The sequence below is a fragment of the Mercenaria mercenaria genome, chromosome 15 (assembly GCF_021730395.1).
Source record: "Mercenaria mercenaria strain notata chromosome 15, MADL_Memer_1, whole genome shotgun sequence".
Classification (NCBI taxonomy): domain Eukaryota; kingdom Metazoa; phylum Mollusca; class Bivalvia; order Venerida; family Veneridae; genus Mercenaria; species Mercenaria mercenaria.
In genome coordinates this window covers 56072065-56096409 of record NC_069375.1, presented here as the reverse complement: position 1 = coordinate 56096409, position 24345 = coordinate 56072065, and the positions used below count along the sequence as shown (strand labels likewise).

The 24345-nt window shown below is 33.8% G+C and overlaps 1 protein-coding gene across 1 annotated transcript; it reads right to left on the bottom strand.

The window, feature by feature from the left end:
• Nucleotides 1–9924: 9924 nt before the first annotated feature.
• LOC128549092 (uncharacterized) lies at nt 9925–24278 on the bottom strand. The gene is made up of 4 exons (XM_053525313.1): nt 22680–24278; nt 21752–21913; nt 21116–21295; nt 9925–10334 (listed from the first exon to the last, which is right to left on the bottom strand). The coding sequence occupies exons 1-4, from the start codon at nt 22861–22863 to the stop codon at nt 10252–10254; spliced, it is 609 nt and encodes a 202-aa protein (XP_053381288.1). The 5' UTR covers nt 22864–24278; the 3' UTR covers nt 9925–10251.
• Nucleotides 24279–24345: the final 67 nt, after the last annotated feature.

The following is a 24345-nucleotide window of genomic DNA, read 5'->3' as shown; positions in this document are numbered from 1 at the left end:
GCATCTTTCACTGATGTAAACATGTAGTCACTTCATTTAGAACTATTAAATGACATTTGACTATTTCAGTAACCATTAGCTGACATCATTTGTAAAAAACTTCCTAATTATCTCCACTTTTAACCTGATTTGAGTCCCCTTGGCACGGTGACAATACAGAATCCCTGCAAATTATTTTACTGCCTTCAACTTCATTATAGGGTGCAATATCCCTGGTTAAGGTTGGTTTATTGCGCAATTTCAACGACGTGCAACGCTGATTTAAGCGAGTCAACCTACGACATGGTATGTCATGTCGTAAACAAAGTAAACAAACTTTTAAAAGGAAGCTCACCAATTAATGGAGCAAAAGTTATACGTCAGTAAAAAATGATTTTGAACTTAAATTGTACCCAATATGTTTAGGACAGAAAGTAGTGGACTCATGAGTCACTTTCCCGCGACTTTTCGTAAGAGAAGTATATTATCAAGAGAAATCTGAATAATGTACAGGAAAATGTGAAATTAAATATCTGAGCGAGAGAACTTACCCGGTGCTGTGGTATCAAATACTTGCTTCTTATCCTATAACAATTAAAAATCTTACCTTAGTGGGTCAGTCGTTCAAGTCCGAATTATAATTGTAGAGTATAAATTTTAGAAGAGTAAACAAAAGATCTAATGATCTCCGAGAGAGAGAGTGACAAATCTAAAGTCCACTTCGAAAACGAGACAACGCTTACCTACAAAATGATATTTTGACATTATAAAAGTAAGATACAGGAAAGGGGTGCGTGTGATTTTTGTCATAATTGGTTTTCAGTTATTAGAAAAATGAAAATCCAAAATAGGACATAATTATATTTTTACAGAAAGTTTAAATGTACCCCTTAAAAATACCGAAAAGCATAACGTATTGCATTTTCGGTCAAAAGTAGGTTGTAACGTTCTTTATATATGTTTTCGACCCCTCCTGTGGAAGCGTTTAGTCAAAGCCACACTTGGGGCTCAAACGTCATGTCAGATCTTGTCCGGGCCACAATTTAGGTATGTATGGAGCATTCTTTTCTTTATTTAGCAAACATGTTAATCTTAATGAGACGTTTTGTCACGTCATTTATCTATCTCAAAAGTCATGGTCACACTAGGGATCAAAAACATGTCAAATCTTGTACGTTCTATAACTTAGATATGTACGTAGCAATCGTTTCGTACTTGACATATGAGGGTAACCTCAATAAGACGGAATGGTGCGCGCAAACGCGAGGTCCCTATATCGAGGATCAAAGTCGCAACTGGAGGACAAAAGTCATTCAAGAACTTGTCAGGGCCATAACTTTGTTATGCATGGATCAATCCCGTTTGGAGTTCTTGTTCTGATTGACTAATAAATATTTGAGTTATTGAGACTGTGTGTCAACAAATAACAGGCTGGGCATTTTTGCCCTTATTGCATCAACGTTCTGGTATGTAAAGCATTGAACTAAAATGCAGAAAGTAATTGGGTTAAAGGCATCGTTCAAGTAAATATGGTATTTTTAACGCTAATTGCATCGAACCGGTAAATCGGTCGCCATATTTAAAATGCTGTTTTCTTTCCTTGCGACCGTATAAAATGTACTTCCAGCAGCTGACTTCATCAGGAACTTACAGACTTTATCGTTTGAAAGCATTGTGATAATCAATAAGTCACATTTAGTGTATTTTTTAGATATATCACGACAGGCAAATCTGAGACCATTATTAATTATGTTCAAGTTGATGTGTTTTAGCGGAAATATACTGCGGGTTTATCATATAGTATGTGATGGTCAAAGAAATGTAAAGATAACGTACGATTCGTGATGTTTATTGCTTGAGAGCGATTAGCGGTTTTGCAAAATTGAAACCGGTTTTACATAGTAATCGAATCGGATCCGAATAACCGAGTAACCGTCCCAGTCCTAGTTTGCCCAGTGCCAGTATAATGTGACCAGTCTACCTGTTATCGACGTGATATTCCAGTGAGGCAGCACTATAAAGTTAAGCATTGTGCTCACTGCTTTAAGCAGACAAAAAAACATCCGTTTATATGACTAAAAAAAAAATGTGAAAATACGCTTTCAGTTATTGGTGTGCCATCTAACTGAACGAGTACAAAACTAACAATTTTACAGCTACAATGTCCCCTAAGGCTGTGTATCGTCTGCTACAACTGAACAATAGTTGCTTCATTTTGAAATATTATTTTGCGGACACAATATCGGGTTCCGATAGCAACAGTCTCTAGACACCGCGCTAGTTTCAATCAGGAACAAAACTAACATTTTAAAGAGGAGAGATCGGATATGATCTATAATCTCATCATGTAAAGTACACATATGTTTCTGTAATGGGTTTTAGAATATTAGATCAAATAAATAGATCTCAATGTATACATTTTATATTTGTTTACGTATTCAAGAGAATAACGTCACCAACCAACCTTGATTACTAAATTAACTTCCTGCGGTGACAAGAAGGTCTGTTCATGAAAGGTATGACGTAGCCATAAGTTCTATATATCAGTGTAATAACACCTTCACTGATCTGACAGTTAAAATCTATAATAACACCTGTTAATAAATGTGACATTTTGTTTCAAGCAAAATGTCACATTATCTTCATTTTGAAATACCGAATGACTTTTCGCTTAATTGTCGAACTGTTTCAAGTTACTTTTAGGCAAATGAACTAACAAAATTATGTTATACACATATCAATAAATTCGTACTGTCTTTTTTGTGAAAAAAAAACCCCATTATGTCTCAAACAATTTTCATTTTCCTATCAATGGCGAAAGTGCAAGGAAAGTAAAGTAATAGATAACTATACCCTTGTAAATGCATGGTGAGTACCTACTTACCTGAGGCAAGAATTCTCATTCTTTTCAAACACATGTATATATAATATCTCAAAAAATAAATTACTGATATAAAGAAAACTGATATAAAATAAACCTTTACAAAAATATTTGTTGTTTTTTAAGGCCTTGGACATCTAATTTATTTTTATACTTGTAGCATGTGTATATGTTGAGTTCTGCTCAATCCGGGATGGTAGCTGCTAGCATGCATTTTCACTACTGTCCATGATCAGGCTCAATTAAACCTAGCATGCAACATCTTGATTTTTATAGTGTTTAGAGACCTGTGGAGTTTCCACTTTTTCTATTTTGGAAATAAATATATCGTCTTACTGTCTGTGAACATTTGACGTTTTGTCTCTTTATGCTCACGATGATGCATGTGACTATAAAGTTAGAAGTAAACTCGAGGTCTTCCTGATAAGCTTGTTGATATTATTGTTATTCATTAATGTTTATACAAAATATACTGCAACAGTTTAGTCCAAGGGTGAATGTATAAGTATGATATATAGGTTACCAAGCTATTCAAGTTTTCTCTAAATACGTTTTATTACTTTTTGATTGAACTAGTATGAATACTTATCCAATTGTTCTTATACACTTCAAAAAGAAATATAATTTGACATTTCTGTAGAAAAATTATTGTGTCATCCCCAAATATAGTTAAAGAGTTGTTAAAACTGCTGTCAGTCTAACCTCCCAACAAAAGTGGAGTAGTTTCATTCTAGAAAGAGCATGACAACCGTGAATTTTGCAAGTCAAATGTTTAGGTTTCCAGTCCATTACCACATACGTAAAAATGTACAGTTTTGTCCATGATTGTTACTAGTAATTGTTTACTTCCTTTAGGAAGTATCTTAACTACAATGAATCAACCACAACCGACCATTAGTTGCTGTTGGTATCTCTTAATCATTTCAACGGTAGCATAGCATTCGAGCATACATTGACACAGAGGCATTGCCTATCAACAGCGAAATTTGATCACCATGCAAGTTGTGTTCCCTTCTAAACCTATGGGAAATGATACGCATAATGTAGAGTTTGTGAATGGGAGATTGTGTAGCTTTTTCGTTAATTAATTAATAAATATAAAACTTTTAGTAAACTTCATCACAGTACAGCTGTTACGTCCACAATAAATAACGGCCACACGTGTCCATAATCCCATCCAACATGTAAAGTAACTAGAAGTTTAAGTGCTTAAACTGTTTGTTTTTTCTATGATTTGATCTAGTGACATAGTTTTTAAACACCAGATGATAAAAAAAAAAAACATGTCTTAGGCAGAACCAATCGCTTCTACAGTGTAAACCAGCTGTTTGTATGATTTCACCTACGAGGGTCCTGCAGAAAGTTCTGTCACTAATGGGCTTCCGTAGTTTTATCCCAGGTATTTTTCAAAACGCTTCATTGCGCTCAAATGGAGTATCCAATAGTTAACGTTATCCGTTTATTTCGTGCAAATAATTGCTTTTCAAATGACCGAGTTATTTTAAAGTCATATACACTGTCCAATTTACTTGTCACATTGTAAAATGGACGAAAAGACTGAAATTCGTAGCTATATTAAATGCCGCATTAGGCTTGATATATTATTCAAAGCAGATATTTAATGAATTATGTGGTATATATGGACCTCAGGCCGTTTCAATGCGCACAGTTTGTAGGTAGGTTAAAGCTTATAAAGCTGAGAAAATATCTGTCGAAGATGATACCTGTTCTGGTAAGCCTAAAACCTCAGTTACCAAGGCAAACATTGCTGCTGTAAAAGTTGTGGTCGAACAGGATGCGCGATTGTCGGTGAAAGATATAGCTTATTGTATTGGAATATCAGGAAGCAGTGTGCAAACAATTCTGAAAAAGTAGTTGGACTTGAGAATGGTTTGTGCTAGGTGGGTACCTCATTTGCTCACTGAGGAAGAAAAGGAACAACGCCTTCAATATGCACGGGAACTTTTGAAAATATAAAGGCTGTAATAATCGGGTTATTTCTAAGTTGCTAACAGGTGACGAAACCTGGGTGCACACGTCAGAGCCACAGAGAAGTGCTGATGATAAGCAATGAAAGCAAAAAGATCCAAAACGCCCCTGTATTGCCAAGAGAACCATAAGTTCGAAAAAGGCGTTTTATGCAATTTTCTTCAATTCTAGTGGGCCAGTCGCTGAAGTGTCTTGTCCATCTGGTCATACAGTCACTGGACGATTTTACAAGAGCTCTGTACTTAGGAAAGTAAAAAAGTTTAACAATAAGAAACGTCCAAGCAAAGTATGGTCAGGAGTCCATCTTAAACCACGACAACGTCTCCTTTCACAACTGCGAGGTATCACTTAAAGTAAACTACATTGCCACTGTATCAATGAATCTTATAACCGCCAAACCGCATTATTTTTAACGAATGAACTTTCACACAACAAAGAGCCATTTATATGCACGAATCTCAAACACTTCCAAACTTGAAATCTCTAAAAAATTAGTTACTCTCAAAAGCACAATAATTGGCAAAGATAGTAATTTTGTTGCTTAGTAGACTGTATCAAGCTTGTAATAAAAACATTTTTTCAAGAAGAATGTGAAATTAGGTAAACCATTAAACATTTACTTTTCCCTTAATATTATAACTTAAATACACTTCGAAAAAGTAGAGAAAATAAAGAATAGAGGATATGGTATCATATTATCCAAAGCCAGTATCTTGGACGAATATTTATCATTTAGCCTAACAGTGTGTTGGTATAACATGAATAAAATGCATAAAATTATACATTCCTTGCAAAAATGTACGGGTGCCTTAAAGATGTTTGGCTCAGAATAAACGCTTCGAACTACAATTTTACATATGCTGCATGCAAGACTTTAAATATGTTCTGAAAACGGACACGACACACAAGTAACGCAATGTTTGCATATCATTTTATATTTTAGTATCTAGTTTTAGCTTTTTATCTAACTGAATATATTGTAGTGATCGGACATTCTGGAGACTTTTTATATAACTAATAGTACTTATTATGCTGTGTATGTACCTCAACTTGTCTCTGACTGACAGATTAATGGACGGAAAGACAAAGCTAATAAAATAGGTAGCATAATAATGGCAATTTAGTTGTAATAGATATAAAGGGCCAGGGCGGTAAAAGAAATGAAATTAATACAAGAGGACCGGCATGTGCATGGCCAATTCCATGTAATAGATACAAGATTTTATTTTCGCCACGGCAAATTATAGCGATGGCAAATTGTATGAATTTAATACAAAGGGCCAAGATGTCCAGTTACACGGATGGCAAATTGTACGTAATTAATGCAAGAGGCCCAGGATTGTCAAATACTTTTTATAAATGATTAATACAAGAGAGCCATAATGGTGCAATATCGATCAAATGAATAGCCGTACAAGTTATTTGTACTACTGTTGATGGAACAATAACTAACTTTCAACTTATTCATTCAATGCAGTACATATAAGGGACAAAATACTACTACCATTGCAACTCAACTATGGAAAATACACAGAACGACTTTCACGAGAACATTTAATAATATTATAATTGATACATGGATCTGCGACGCTGTGTCATCAGGGGAATCAGTGGTTAACATACTGGTTATTGTAAGCATTAATTGCTACATTTTGCTTTCTATACTTAAAATAAGTGTGAGTGGTTCACCAAAGGCAAAATTAATTACATTTAGATATTATCATATTCTTTATGGCTTAACGAGTAACGAGTGGACTGGTAGTAACTAGGGAGAATTTTTTGTTTAAAGTGATCAAGAGTATGTAAGCTGCAAATAATGATTGTGCACTTATATTAGTACTATGTTATCACAAAATCCTTCTGTTTTAATTATTTTAAAGACGAAACTTGATTTTTTGTTCTAATATCTAAAGATACCATGATTTAAACTGGTATTACGTATCATATATTTGTCCTAAATTTATTTGGCATTCTTAAAGCTGCACACTATGAAATTTTCTTCAAATGTTTAGAAATTTATAAAGCATTTTCATCGGTTAAAAGCTAAAAAAAAACTAAAAGTGACAAAATGCTAACTGTGTTTATTTATTACTTATATGCCCTTCAAAAGTAGATCGGAGTGCCCTTTGTCCTTACAGGCTCAGGTTGTTGGGTATCACCCTAGAGAAAAGCTTGTTTTGAAAGAATTTGGCGAAAGGGGTTAGGCGGTGCGAGGCAAGACGGTGTTGGTTTTATAAGTTTACAGCGGTCTAATCCAAATTTTACAGGGGTGTGATAAAAAAGAATGAAGAATAGAGAAGTTGGTCAGTTGCTGTAATATTTAGATATTGTACATCTGACCTTTGGCTGCGTGTCGCTACCTGAGACAAATCACCGTAAGCACAGGTTAAAGGTATCGCCATATGAGATACAGCAACTGCATCAGATACGCAACTACTGGTCAAGGACTATCGGTCATGGAGTTTAATCAGCCTTTGAATGAACTTTTTCCACAAATGATGTAACATGAAAATAATCAACTTGATCATTTATGAAGGTAAAAATTGCTACACAGACCAGGACCCGGTAACTCTTATGAACACGTACAAATCATGTTTGATATAATCTTATACAAAACACTCACCCTTTGTGAATTAATTAGCACGTTATTACCGGGCCATTGTTTATGCTCAGTTCATTTAGCACATGGCTTTCATGACTGCATATTGTTAATGTTACAGCTTGCGTGGGATTTCAGAGGAACAGATCAAAACTGGTATGTATTTTTTTCTTCCCATGCTTTCTTTTCTATTTTCGTTCTATTTCTGTCGTTCTTCTTTTTATAATTTCTTCAGTTAAATTATAATGACTTATTTTGTATTTTACCTATTTTTACCTGCGATTATCATTCAAATTGCTGTATTTTTAAAGAAATAGCTACATGGTAACTCTGTTGCGTGTATAAATAATGCCACATTTTTTGACTGATAATAAAGAATATTACGATAGAATATTCTTAGTTTTAATGAATTTTACTGGAAGTGAAAACCAGTCTGTTCTGGAGAGTTTTATACATATATTCATTTCGTAGGACCGATGCCACGATTATGCCCAAACTGAACAGGGTTACCATGGAAACATGCACCTACATTTGGGCAATGACATAAATGGATGACCGACGGTTATCCGTCACAGTGATACAGCAGATTTTTTAGCATATATGGTGTGTATGATTGCTTTATGTGGGCAGCGTGGCTTAGCATGCCGACGGATTTACCATACAACAAATCCACAGACGGTGTCTTATTTGAAACTGAACAGCATTCTACGCATGGAGTAGTTCCATGTTCTCCATAGAATGTACGTAATTCAAGTCAGTTTATCGCTTCTGAAATTCAATTTTATCAAAAGATACATTCGTTTAGTACATATTTAGCATAATCTACATTTCATAACAAAAGCAAAGCGTTTGAAAATGACCAAGCTTGCTTTGATCACATGACCCAAATAAACCAAATCAAACTCCTACGAAGTGACTTCCCTTGCCGCTACGCTCTGATTCACTACTTGTGAGTTTGAAACCAAATAACCTACAATAATAGCACTTTAGCACCATCCGCGTATATCTATAATAGGTATTAAAACCAAGTTGCGTCTTTTTGTTTACATTTTCAATTAAAACTCAGTTCCTGCTCGAAATGTCAATCGAAATTTTATTTTTATAAAAACACGAAATCGTATTGCTTTGGCGCTTGTTTTTGTCACATGATCAGAAATTTCAAAACATTTTGTAACGTGACCAAGTTTTTTTTTACCTGACCTAAACAAGCCAAATAACCGGTCTTTAGTACCCTAAACATTAAAACAGTATCTTATACACTCGATGTGTGCGTATATACAATAAGTGCGAATTAATTTTTGTGGAAAATCAAATCGTTTAGGTATTTAGGAAATTGTGTTCGGTGGGAAACGTTATTCGAAGAAAAAGGCTCGGACTATGGTCAATTCGACCCAGACTGATTCGACCCAAATTGGTGGCTGATTCGGACCAAATACTTTGGCTGATTCGGACAAAATATAATGAGCATATATGTTGGCTGATTCGGACCACATACTTTGAATTAAGAGTATATAGTGTGCATATATTTTGGATAATTTTACCACATACTTTGAATAAAGAGTAGAAAATTAGCATATATTTTGATTGATTCGGACCAAAAATTTGAATTAAGAGTTAATAAAGGTAATATATCTTGGCTGATTTTGACACAGTCTTAGAATTTTGAATAAAAAACAAAATGTTTTGGCTATTTCGTACCAGATGCTTTGGATCGTAATGTAAGAAAATGACCATATGTTATGAAAAACATGCTTTTATTTATATTGATATCATTCTGTATTGTGGATCACAACTCACTAACTGTATAGACTGATATGCGAAGGGAAAGAAAGAGTATATTTTTAAATAAATTTTATTTATTTAATATTTGCATAGAATTATAACGGATCACATTGTAAACGCACCTTAAAGTTAAATAATATTAACACATGTACCATAAATAATGGCATGAATAGAGATTTCGAATTGCGAACATGAATAAACGATTTATGCAATTCAATGTGCAATTTTGATTATGGATTACTTTAAAATTTGTAGACTATAACACAAACAAAACGTTTACAAAAACAATAAATGCAACAAAAATGATTGAAACAGAGTATTATATTTGAACTAACGTTTTATATAGCATATATTCAAACAACGAAAACGAAACATTTAGAAATATCAAATTGAATGCATTTAAAATTGAATGAAAGAAATTATATTTACATAAATGTTTATGAATACAAAATGTAAATCTAAACATCGAAATCGAAACTTTAGAAAAATCAAATTAGATGCAATTATGAAATAAACTTTAAACAAAGCAATAATAGTATTATATTTACAAACACATAGAACAAGAATATACTTTATATTTACATAAAACATTTATGAATATATCTAACAACGAAATCGAAACGTTTAGAAATATCAAATTAAATGCAACTATGAAATAAAATTGAAATAGAGCAGTTGTATCTACAAACAATAATATACATTATATTTTGATTACATAAAACATTTATGAACATATCTAAACAGAGTAGTTATATTTACAAACACAAAAACAAAATCGAATCGATGTTCACTTTGTTCACTTCCACTGTCACAAGTACTTACTTGATTAGAAGAGCCAGATCACCGATGTTTCTTAGGATATATCCTGCTTTCACCGTTTTATCTCCATATTTCGTCCATAGGTCGTTCAGATTCTTCATGGCCTCTTCCTGTTGGTTACGTTGGTGACTTCGAAGCTTCTCCTCCTTGATAAGCTTTAGTTGCGACGGTATGTTGCTTACTTTAGTGTAAAGTAGAGAGATCAATAGGTAGAACGGCAACCCATTCTTCTCTGCACGCCTGTTGTGCCATCCCTCGACGTCGTTGTTTGTTCTGATCCTGCGTCTGCCAAAAGAAAACAGGAAGTGTTGAATATGCTTCTAAATGAGGAGGAAGGAGTGCAGTTCTTGCTTGACGCTAAGCATTAAAAAGGAAACTGACTTTTCTTCTCTAATACTCTCGTGGCGATGGATTCCATCAGGAATGAGGTGTTGAGAGTGATTAACATAAGTTGTAGAACACGCTTCACAATCGATCTAAAATAAATTATGTATAAACTCATTCAAAGACATGAAATATTTATTAAATCTAGTTGAAAAAGCAGTGAGGTAAGCTGTACATTTTGAAGTCTTTTCCTGTTGTTCCTTATATATGTGTTTGGGTTTAGGCAGTAGCTAGTGCATCTAGGATAAGGCATAATGGATGGTCGACGTTCAGATGTACATAGTTATACAGCAGATTTTTAATCATATAGGTTGTGTACGTTTACTTTTTCTTTATTGTGGCAGTACTTTGGTATATGAGTTGTTTTTTTTTTCACATTTCTGGATCTATACACTCAATCTCAACAGGGTTACCATGGAAACGTACCTCTACATCTAGACAATGGTATAATGGACGCCCGACGTTTAGATGTACAAAGTTTTAACATAAACAGCAGATTTTCGAGCATACAGGGTGTTTATATTTACTTTTTCTGGCAATACTTGATGTTTTTTTTTTCTTTTTTTTTACCATGGAAACTTACATCTACATGTAGGCAACGGTATACTTGTTGATCCTGTTCAGATGTACACAGTGATACAGCAGATTTTTTATTGTATATGGTGTGTATTTTGACTTTTCCTTTCTTGTATAAACACTATGATAAATTTCTTTCTGATTTTACACTTGCCGTTCTATATCTAATCACTCTGCCTCAACAGGGTTACTATGGAAACGCACTTCTACATCTTAGCAGTGGTATAAATGGATGACCTGCGTTCATACGTACAAAGATATACAGCATATTCTGGAGCATAAAGGATATGTAATTTTATTTTTTCTTGTGTGTAGCAACACTGATTTGTTTCTTTTCACATGCCTTTCTGTGTCTACACACAGCAGACTACCATGGAAACTTACATTTACATGTAGGTAAGGGTATAAATTGATGATCAACGTCTAAGTCTACAAACAGCAGTGAGAGAAATCCTGCAACAGACCACATGATAAACGCATAGCTTTAGATAGACTAAGCCTTGCTAAGACATGTGAAAGAATTCAGGCAAAACTTAAATTTATACAAAAGTTTGGATAATAGGTGCGCTTATGGAGAACTCAGTCTACATGTACCTTGCATGTTTTTGCTGCGTAATAATGTGTGTACGCTATTTGTTGTCAGGAACTTGTTTCTAGTGGTTAATTTGTTGTGTTTGTGGTGGTGTTTTTTTGTGTTTGCTGCGTTGTTTGTGGCAGTGATTTAGTGTTTGTCGTGTTTTATGGTTTCATTTCGGTTGTAAAAGATGCGGTTTGTGTTGTTTTGTCAAAATGGTGCGACTTGTTTGTCGAAATGGGTTTTTTTTTAATTTCGTTCCGCTACAATATATTTTTTACCATTAGCAAGCTATTATTTCTTTATTTCTGTACACAATTATAAGAATAGCTTAATATTTTGGTGCATTTTAATAATTTTACTGTCCCATCAATTTTAGGTAGCTGCAGAGACGTACCATGAAATATACAGGCGACAGACATAAGGTGCAGACGACATCTTGGTAAGCGCGCGCAACTGTTCTATTTTATGTCTGCTTTAATTTATTTTTTGTTTTTGTTTTTGTTTTGTATTGTTATTTCTTCGTCTAGAATTTCGGGGAACTTGGAGAATAAAACCGCAGTCGGATATGGAGATGTAGATCAAACAAAATCTTTATCATGAACAGATGTGTATATTGCTACATAGGTTATCCTATATGCGTGCCATTCTCTGCAGTTTTTTCCAGAAGTGGCTGATGTTGAAGTCAAGCCATTGTGGAAATATCATGTATCAGATATCGCAGTGGTTTAGTGGACCGTGCGGCTATTTTAGCTGATACTGACTATACAAGCGCGTGCAAGGTTGTCATGTTGTAGCTGCAGAGATGCATTTTACGCTTTTTGTTTTGTATTGTTATTGTTTTCTCTACAATGTTGAGGTACTTGGAGATGGATATGAAGACGCAGATCAAATAAAATCTTGATCATGAACAGCCCAGCAAACAAAAGACGTCTTAAAGACGTATTTATTTGGTTGTGTTATGGTTACGACATTTGTGACCAGAAAAGACGTCTTTTTGATGTCGTTTTACCTACAAAATAAAGACAGCTGTTAAAGGATGTTTCAATGCCGTCATAAAAACGTCTTTGTCTATGAGATAATGCACGTATTCGTTCTTCTAAGCTGCAATAACACTTACAACATAAACTGTTAGAAAAAGAACTATGATATTAGATATATCGGTATGCCGAAAGTCCAATAATTTCCTTTCTTTATAACAGACTGGACGGTTATAGCATTTCTATTGTATTTTCAAAGTGCAATGCATTTACTAGGGTTCCAAAATTCATGAAAATGGAATAAACCTTGTAAATGATACTTTTTGCACTTTCGAAAATATTCATAATTGTTATTGAATTTTGGTTGTTGTCTAGCTATTTTCAAAATTGTGTAATTACTTTTGAAAATAATATTCATACATTTTAAAATATTCAGGATAATGATTAAAACTCGAATTCATTGGGAACATTTATAATACGTGTTTGTAACCATGGCAACTTAGGGTCCGTCTCTCTCTCTCAGATTTGATAGAGGATTAAGCTGTAAGACAGAACAAGTTATGCATCATGTACAAAAGGGTGATGCAGAAAATTTGCAAACAATACTTTGAACATTATTTTAAAATAATAATTATATTCGTCAATAATAAAGGACTAACGTACGAGGGTTATTAAAACATTTCTGCTGTCAAATGTTTCATATTGTGTAAAGAGCAAAGTGAAATACATCGTTGAAATTCGAAATCTTTCTGTAATTTGGTCATATATTTTTTGTAAAATGTTTTTTTCCGGATAGGCGAAGCACGTCGGACGTTTTTTACCATAGCTACGCATAACAGGCGCAGTCGCTTTTTGATCTGTCTTGACTTGAATTCGATCGCTAATGTGCGCACTAATGATATACTTGTTTACCCAAAACTACGTTAAAGTGCAGCTACACGTCAGGGCGACATGCATCTAGAGTATGGCGTCATTTTGACGTGAGAGGCGGAAGAAAACAACGTCTAAACTATGTGAGTATAACTGGTTATAATGCTTGTAATGTCGTCATCGACTCGCATAGATAATGAGACAGTTGCTTAGTTATGGAGAAATTTAGGCGAACGACGACTGAAATTCATAAACTAACGAAGCAGACACCACAACAATGTTCAGTCATCTGTGTCTTTATCTTCAAGTAGTACAAACGATTCTCAAATGGTCAAGAATTGCTTAAAGACAGCGAAGATCGAGAGAGAAAACGGAAAATCTGCGAATGGACGTTAACGCCAATGTATGACGCCTTAGATAAGAACATTTGATAAATTTACTTATTTTGTTGAATGATATAAATATAAGAATTATTGAATTGCCTTTCTCATTAACAACAGCACATTTAACCGAACTTAAGCATTCCCAAAGTGAGGTCGTCATTGAGCCCAAAGACTTACTGGGTGAAGATTATCTCAGAGTCGAAATATTACTAGTAGGTCAAATATGAAACATACACGTCTCAATATGCGGAATGATTTGAAATTCCATTGAAATGATTTATTACGTGAATTACACTTGGTAAATATCAGTAAAGGTGTATAATCTTAACGATGAACATTATCGAATTACAGGATGAATTTCTTCCCATGAAGTTTTGGTTGTGTCTAGTTTATTTCAAAGGAATTGTCTTCTCTGTGTGTTTTACGGAATCTCGTGTAAAAGAAATAAGTTCAGTATTTAAACTGCACTTATGCCGCTAATGAGTATGATTTTAGCATGTAATATTGTATTGTTAAACTGTTATATTCAACTGTGTCCGGACTAAAAATATTGAAAACAAATAAGTATGTGCAGAATTCTAGAAATGACTTTGCTTACAAAATTTAAAAAAAAAATAAAAATAAAAAATAAAGGGACACAATATTCATATTGGAGATTATAAACAGAAATTACTTAGTGGGAAGTGTGCAGTCGTATTGCAGCAGAATTTGAATATCTTTCATCTTTAATATATTTCACGAAATGTATGGAGACTGGAAAAGTTGATGATATCACATGAAGAGCCCAAAGCTGTTGTCTGCGACACTCTTCCATACCAGAACAACTTCATGGTGATGTAATATGAATTAAGGCACCGCCTAGCATTGGGGATTTATCTTTTATATATCCGCTTAGAAAGAAATATTCAACGCTCAAGAAAGTGAAACTTTGCTCTAAACTGTAGTTTACATTTAGTGTCATCATACCTCTTACAGCGAATATCATACTTTGCAAAATTTACGGACGTCATTCAGCGTTCTCGCACTAGCTTTTAGAATTTTGTTTTGTTTGTTTGCACTCCACGCAGGAACTTGACGGTCTTTACACTTCCTTACTGTTTTAAAAGTGTTTTTCAGTTGCATGTACAGTTTTCATTACGAAAAAGAAGTAAAATAATCATGTTAGCGCGGTTTACGAGTTTCTATGACTGATTCGGGGTGCTCGGATGTTCATAAAGACAACCAGTCAGCGGATTTTACATAAACCGGAACCGGAAAACATCGAAAAAATTGCCTCAGTATATGCAAACAGCAAAGACGAATATCTATATACGGACGTTACCGTCTCGGGGATTTTCATCCCCGGCGCTTCGCGCCGGTGATAAATCCCCTAATAGGAGAAATTGTGTTTGTATACAAATCCATTGAATTTTCTATTTTTAGAACTGATAAGAAAGTGATCGGATGGGCATTCGACGAACGTCCATGTTTTTTAGTAAACAGTCATGTTTTGCTAATGTCTAAAAATTACAAATTATATCAATAATTATTTTAATCAATGGAAAGGTTATAAAACAAGCAATTTATTAATTACTTTCAGTTATTGTTTCGAAATAAAGAAATAAAATTGATTAATTATAAACGCTTAACTACATGTAACTGTGTTTTATCTAAAAGTTTTGAACATCACTACGTGCGCTATTAAAAGTATATGTCATTCAAAACGGTTATTAATCTTAAAATGATTTTTGAATACGAACATATGAAAATTGTAAGTATTTCAAATATTTCTGAATTTTAAGAATCCATAAATGAGAGAAAAAGTTATCAAAAAGAAATATTTTGACCCCATACACAAACGATGTAAAACATTTGTTTTACCCACCACAAGATAAACAGATGTTAATGTGTGATGTCATGGCGATCTCTCCTATTACTATTTTACCTCTGAGAGACCCTTTTCTCAAGACATTAAGTAAATTTTACCAATATAAAAGCTAGAGACCGCCCGCTTAGCTCAATAGGGAGTTCGCAGATCTACGAATCTCGGTGTCTACTTGTAGCAGTGAGCACAATGCCCAACTTTATAGTGCTGCCTCAGAGCGCTTCAATAGAAGTCTATTTAACACGTTAGGTACACTAGAAACTACACAGAAACAGGAAGAGATATGTACCTTCCCTAGTGTGTGCATACAATTGCACTCCACATGAGTCAACAAATGTTGCACCATTCGAACTTATGTTCGGCCGGAAAGCAAAGTTACCAATTGATGCCATGTTTGAACAGGCAACAGAAAATAGCAACACCAAAAAAGAGCACCCAGGAATATCTAGAAGACTTGAAAGATCGCATGAAGAAGACAAAATGTATTGTAAAAGAACACAACGACAAAGCAAGAGCAGAACAAAACAAATACTACGATATCAAAGGTAAAGCAAAGTTCTGGTGAAAATCATGACATTCAAGGGCAAACATAAGATCTAAGACAAATTCAAAGAAGAAACATAGAGCAACCTAGAACATACATTCCTGTCCTCAAGTTGAGGTCATTAAAGACAAAGAGAGAGAATACTCTGCATATAAATCACCTTCACCCTGTTAAACATAGAATATAAGAAGATGATTAAGAGGAGTTCGAAACGATTTCTGTGACAAAAGATATGGAAGAGGATGCATCTATTGATAGAAGTGAAGTTAACTGTATTCAACCGACGTCAGAGAAATTTCAGAGGATGACTCAGATAAGGAAGAATTATTTGTAGAAAGTACAAATAAAATTGGGGACTCCCATATTCCTTCAGAATCAGGATCTGCAGATTAAACATTAGGAAATAGTGTTAAAGAAGCCGAAGATGCAAATATTATTCTGGATTAAGTACTAGATACAGAAGGAGCAGTAAATGAGAGTCACTTTGATGACCATGAAAAGATAATTGCCGAAGGAGCAATTGATGGAGATGTAACAGAAATAGAAACAGCAGAGATAACACAAGACAGGAATGATGAGCCGATAGATACGGAAGCAGAATCAACAGATGAGAAGCCTGTAGAACAGAAGACAGACAATGTTGACAATGAAAATGATAAAGCCCAACCCGTAAAAGATACCGTAGTAAGACTAGATCCACAGCCACCCCCTAAACAGGCCTCCAAACTCTCAGAAACTACCAGTGAAGCTTGAAGATTATCAGATGTACTCCATGATAGTAAGACCGTATAATTACAAGATTCAAGTCATGAATGTCCTTATGGAATCAGGTATATACAGAAGATGCACATAGACTATTAAAAGCATTATGAAACGATAAACATTACTGTTATGAAATGACAAACAATGAATTATGAAATGTGATATTTTAAACATAACTGTATTTTATGAAATTTTAAATAAAAACGATATTGTTTTATATCTAAATGCGAGGTCACATTTCAATCAAGGGGAGTAGAGATTACAAGTAAACCAAATAGAGAGGCATGTTTGACAGTACATGTAGTGCAACATGTAAGTAAAGTATTACTCATACAACCTATGACTTAGTAAGTATAAGTGTAAGTCAGAGTATTTCTCATACAAGCTTTGAGTTAGAACTACAGTAGTGTTACAGTAGTTATATATTTATAGACTTAGGTATGGACAGACCTGAGACTTGTACAACAAATGACGAGACGTCATTTATCAGGACAGGGAAGTATGTAACCGGGTGAGTTTTTATTAAAACTTAAGATTTCATAAGGAGACAACTCCGTCAACCTTGTTCACCTTGTATCACTAACCTGTCAATAGTTATCTGTCTTACCGCGGTTTGGTGGTTTTTAATTGACCTGTGACCTCTTTGAAAATACTGGTCAATCAGCCATATTAGACTTTGTTGGGAAGATGAGTTTTTACCAGTGGTCAGAAAATGTATTTCCAATGGTTTGTATTTGTCCTGTTGTGGCTTATTGATTGATTTATCGTATAGGGAATTAAGTCTTTGTATTAGGTTCACTTTGAGTTTAGTAACTTTAGAATAATTATTGTGAATTTCATGATTTATAAAGACGTGAGTTTCAGAGTGACATTTGTATTTCTACAATCACATTCCTTTCACTGCTAACATTTAACTTAGCAGTATTAAGTAACAGTCACTGGTAAGAATGAAGCCTGTTTGAGAATTGTACAGATCATTTGTCTCTTAGGTGGTAAGTTACAAGATGTTTTATGTGTAACTATATGTGTAACTATATGTGTTAATAAGTATTCTATACGTTATAGGACAAATAGGTTATTTGGCCACTAGACGCGTTTGTTGATATAGTCTAATTGAGAATGTACGGTACTTATGAGAACATGTATTATGTATTGTGTATTGCTATTACTATGACTAACCATGTATTGACTGTCTTTTAACCGCTGTTTTCAGAATCTGTTGCTGTACTACTTTAGTAAACGGTTGAATAAATTGGATATAGAGGAGTTTGACCTACTATTATTGTAGTTAAATTATGAGTAGAATGCAGTCGTTAACAAGTTGGGCTATGGTTGAATTTCGGTTGGGTTAAGGTTGCATCATGGTTTGATATATGTTAGATTCACAACCTTGTATCGACGTCGGATAATGACGTCTAAAATCTTTCAAATAGAACTATAATCCGACGTTGATCCAACGTCGGGGTCCAACGTCGATACAACGTCAATACAACGTCTGTTGTTTACTGGGATAGACCCTTAGGGCCTCGGACTGTTATCATTAATATGGCGCCGAGCTAACCCTGTAACACTGGTATAGTTTTATAAAGGTATAAAAAGGGAAACTTATTTGTAACCATCACTTGAGAACATCAGCTGTGAAATGCTGGCTTCTAAAACGTACAACTGATATTCGCTCGATGAAAGACATTTTGATCTATCTAACATCAAAACAAACAAGCAAATGTCTTCAGTATCATACAGTACCGCCAAAATCAATTCTAGCCCTCTTTTACGGAATCGTACATTTTGTAGACAGGCTTATAAAAATTGGAGTAATATTTTTAAACACACCAAGAGATGAATATAGGCTATATTTATTAGACACATTGAATATAATGCAAAGATACATTAACAAAAACCAAAATCACATGAGCAGTGTATGCACATACTTAGACTTTTAATGTTTCATGTGTAAAATGATGTCATAACACATACAAAAGATTTTAAATAATGAATAGACTGATCGAATTTTAAACGCCCTTTTGATAACTCTTTGCAATATATTTCGTATTACAAGTAGTACATTTATGGATCTGTACATACGTTTAAACAAATATGTCTAAATGGAATATAGAAGTTTCAACAAAATCGAATTTTAAAATCATATCATTTTATTGCTTTTACGAAAATAACCCATTTTTGAAAGGTCATAGAACAACACATGAATCTTCTGTTTAAACATAAAATTCAAATATTATTTATAAGGATATTGAGGGGGCGTGGTGCTCCGTGGCCAATTGGTTAAGATCGCTGACTTCAAATCACTTGCCCCTTGTCGATGTGTGTTCGGGCCTCATTGGGGGCATTTAATTCTTCATGTGAGGAAACCATCCAGCTGGCTTACGAAAGGTCGGTGGTTCTACCCAGGTGCCCGCTCGTGATGAAATAATGCACGGAGAGGCATCTAGGGTCTTCCACCACCATCACTTTAGACTTTTTATACTATTTGTAATGTGGAAGCTATTGCAAAACGAGGGGGCGATACAAGATTCGTTAAGTGCATAGTCATCAACAACTAGGCAGTTATATACATGTAATGTATAAACAAACAGTCTATTAGACAGTTAATAATAGCGTGTGGAAATAGGTAAATCAAACTTACAAAATGATATAATGGGACCATCATCGATGTCTTTTTTGATATTTATATTACTTAAAAATACTACTGTAATAGAATTAAATTCTTTCAGATCAAACAAAGTAATAGCAGAGTGACTCTTTGATTCTTTACCTCAGGATAACGAAATATAAAATACCTCTCATGCCCTCCTAGCACGGGCCTATACAGAGAATGAATGAACGCCATGAGGACAAGAGAACCAGAAAATATAACATTGTCGAGCCCAGAAAGTAATGTAAAATAATATAAACATATCTATTTATAATTCACACATCAATTTTTACTCTATTATTATGATGATCGTTTGACTGTAAATATATATCAAAACATATTTGTATAACTCATGTTTTCACACATAAGGAATATAACCCTTATCATCGCTGTTATTTAAGTTTTAAAATACTTACTTCTTATTATTCAGTATTATGAACTCAAATATCGACATAAATGAGATGAAGATTAAATGTCAGCTTAACATTCTACAAATAATTATAAGATGGAAGAAATGTGCTTTTGAGGTTATTAATGAAATACATGCAATTAATCTGATGAAAGCAATTAATATAAACATTGTTCATTTTGCAGTCCTAAAGACAAGTGGACATTAAATGGATCGCTGTGTGATTAATGTCTTATATCGATTACTGCACGCGTGATATGTGTATAAGATCGAAATTTATTTATACATGTATTTAATTTCATATAAAATACAATATACTTTGTTTACATAGATATAAATTTCCTCCTCAGTTATTCTTATACATTTTAACATCATTTACATTTTTTTTTTCGAATTTTAGAATGTACAGTTTCTTTAAAACAATAGGTGATAATAAAATTGTGTTTTCAAAACTTATGGTAAATCTAGTTCTGCACGTTTGAATCAATTTTTTTCCTACAATGTAGAATTGGATTAAACCCTGTTTTTCAAAACTTCAGTATATACTAAAACATCCAACAAACCAAAAAGATAGGGCCGTGTGCTTAAATTTTTGCTAGACTGTTTTGAAGTTTTCATAATGGGTGTCTGTGGGGAAAAATCACAATTGTCACAAAATGTTCGCAATATAGACTTTTTTCTACAAAGTAGATTTTCATGTATCTTCTCAAAATTGAAAATAAACACATGGCCTGTAACTTTGTAAAATAAAATGCATAGGTCAATGTGCTTGTTGTGAGGTTTTTGTCCATGATTAAAGTAGTCCGCAAATTTCAAGCTGGATTTAAGACATTATTTTGAATTATATAATGTGCTAGATGTTTTAATATAATATTTTAACTTTAGAAAGAAAGTACTTTACCATTTTAGTAAATTTACTTACGACTTGCCATTAATGATTATTAATGGCTTTCATTACTGTACGCCGAATTTAGACTTACATGTAATTCTTCGTTATCCGGATAAATGACGTTATACCATCATTTGTGGTTAATCAAATGTGTAGAACTACATTAAATTCAGCTTACGTTGTTTACGGGATGATTTGTAATGTTTTGAGTCATTATCAGAATCCTCGGATTCAGAATCAGAGTCCTCCTCGGATCCATTATTGGTGTCGTCGGAATCATTATCGGAGTCTTCGGAACACGAGAAATTGTGATAGGATTCCTCCTTAGAACTTGCGCTGGATTCATCGGAACATTGTTCTGCAAATATATCTTTATCAATATAATTCCACTGGTGTGAGTACCTTTAACTGAGACCAGTTGGAGCTACATTATAGGCCTGAAGAAAGACGACATGCACACGACAAATACGATACAAATTTACTATCGTTTAAGTGGAATTTCATGACATACTGCATTTTAATGTTCTTTCGACTTGACAAACCAAACAATTATACGGAAAACACTGTTAAAGCAGTCGTTTGATAGTTCGGAAATGCAGTTTCCATGGATCTACAGTATTTATTGTAGAAAATACATATTTTAAAACATTTACGAGATGTCGATTTTCTTCTGTCTCATGTAAATTTTACGGTGCAAAACGATTATATTTACATTCATGCATTGTGACACATACAAATGTTTATTCCTTTTGTTATGCATTTGTTTAGGTGATACAAACAGAAAAATGTCATGGTCATATAATTGTTTATTTACCGTCAAAATAATTTTTCCATCGAGGAGCCATTAGTTTTGGGGGTTCGTCAATATATGGTTGGATTGGTGGGGCAGGAAAACACGCCTCATATCGTTCATATCTTTCCCCAAAACCATCCCTAGTGTAGAGTTCTCTGGTTTCAAATCCTGTATTACCGTATCCTAAAATATTAAGGTTATTCATAAATCTTACTATGAACAAATACTGTAACTATCTATATGACCAACAAGTAATATTTTTTCAGTTCAAGTATTAAGCTCTAATGACGCATTTTTTAAAAGGCTTTACTGATTATAGATGTGAACTAGAATAGTTGCAGGATGTATTTAAAAGACAATGCTTGAGTCTTACGAGTATAAAACCAAGAAGTAGTTTCAAATGAACGGAAATCGTTTTAATGTTACTGTCTCTTACTCTATCGCTGGATTTAAAATCCTGCTTAAATATTTTCTTTTCTAAAGTAAAGCCACCGAAGTAGAACTTTATGATGTAAACATTTAAGCAGACTTGTGTGTAAACCACATGTGTGAGGATTCACATAACACTGAATGACGGTGTGCATGGCAGAAAACTCAAGGTATTTTATGTTGAGGAAAATTGCTTTAAATATTGTTTTACAGCCTGTCATACTCCCCTATCAGATTTTCTCCGGTGACTGTAAACTCCTCCATGTTTTGATACTTTAGATACGTTTAATAGTTCGGAAAAGCAGTTTCCATGGATCTACACTATTTATTGTAGAAAATACATATTTTAAAACATTTACGAGATGTCGATTTTCTTCTGTCTCATGTAAATTTTACGGTGCAAAACGATTATATTTACATTCATGCATTGTGACACATACAAATGTTTATTCCTTTTGTTATGCATTTGTTTAGGTAATACATACAGAAAAATGTCATGGTCATATAATTGTTTATTTACCGTCAAAATAATTTTTCCTTCGAGGAGCCATTAGTTTTGGGGGTTCGTCAATATATGGTTGGATTGGTGGGGCAGGAAAACACGCCTCATATCGTTCATATCTTTCTCCAAAACCATCCCTAGTGTAGAGTTCTCTGGTTTTAAATCCTGTATTACCGTATCCTAAAATATTAAGGTTATTCATAAATCTTACTACGAACAAATACTGTAACTATTTATATGATCAACAAGTAATATTTTTTCAGTTTAAATATTAAGCTGTGTGAAGAATCACATAACTTTGAATGACGGTGTGCATGGCAAAAATGGCCGACATTTCTGTCACTTCGGCAAAAAACTGAAGGTATTTTATGTTGAGGAAAGTTGTTTTAAATATTGTTTTATAGCCTGTCATACTCCCATATCAGATTTTCTCCGGTGACCGTAAAATCCTCCGTGTCTTGATACTTTAAAAGAAGGAAGTTTAGATACGTTTGACAGTTCGGAAAAGCAGTTTCCACGGATCTACAGTATTTATTGTAGAAAATACATATTTTAAAACATTTACGATATGTCGATTTTCTTCTGTCTCATGTAATATTTACGGTGCCAAACGACTATATTTACATTCATACATTCTATACTTTTCCATTGAAAATCATGACGTTCATTTTGTATAAATAATGATCGAAAGGAAATGCGCCAAAGTTACAACAACGCTGCTTAGTGATAACGGGCCGTTGTTTTGACGAGGTACGCATACAGTCAGGGAGAACGTTTCTTAGATGAATACACAATTATCTCCTATGGTGAACAGAATAGCCTGGAAGCTGATTTTAATGTTAAATACAACATAATTTGTGGAGTGTATGATAAAATCTTGTTTACAAATTAACATAAAGAAATTATTTTTTTCTCGGGGTTCATGGAAACTGAACGATTACAAACAAAGCCGTAAATATTGCCTAACAAATAAATATCTAAATAGCGAAAGAAATGCAACGTGTAATTCACACTCGACATTCATATAATATCTAAAAAGTATTATTGAAGTAAGTTAAATGTTCGGTTCACCGGCAACTGCAATAAAATGATTAAAATGATGTCTATAATTAAGAACTAAATGTTTTTGTGCGTTGATACAAAATGTATAATAAATGTATATATAAATAATTAAGAAACGGTGAAAAAGTCATAAGCTTCTTTCAGATATGCGTTTATAAATATTTTTATTTCCAATTTGCTTCCTTGTTGTTGACATACTCGCTTAACCATCACCGAATTGATTTGATCACGTATGTATACACCGTCTCGATTAGATAACAGGTTAATCATTTTCGTGTAGACAAAACACTGAAATAACAAACTTGTAGATAACATTTAGTCATACTTCAACGTAAGTAAAGCGATATCTTCAAGGCCTTCGTCTTTTGTTAAATAAGGAAAACTTTTAACTTCCATGAAACTAGTCTCGTTACATCATGTTTCTAGGTATCAAAATATAAATAGACTTTAAATACATACATTCAAGGATACTTTGTGTTATAAAGGGGGTGGGAGGTGGTTGTGGGGAGGGGGGGGGGGGGGAGAGGAGGTGGGGACAAGTTCAAGTACTACTGCTTAAGGTAGTTTTGCACGTTTAATAAACCGGGAGTAATGGCGTAACGTCATTTTTTCCGGAAAACGT

What these genes read in the sequence shown, in the direction of transcription:
- LOC128549092 (XM_053525313.1), bottom strand. Translation starts at nt 22,863, where the DNA reads ATGAATAACCTTAATATTTTAGGATACGGTAATACAGGATTTAAAACC. An exon ending in AAGGAAAAATTATTTTGACG is followed by an intron (nt 21,914 to 22,679) that starts GTAAATAAACAA and finishes TTAATATTTTAG; the next exon opens with GATACGGTAATACAGGATTT. An exon ending in CAAATCATCCCGTAAACAAC is followed by an intron (nt 10,335 to 21,115) that starts GTAAGCTGAATT and finishes TTCTTTTGGCAG; the next exon opens with ACGCAGGATCAGAACAAACA.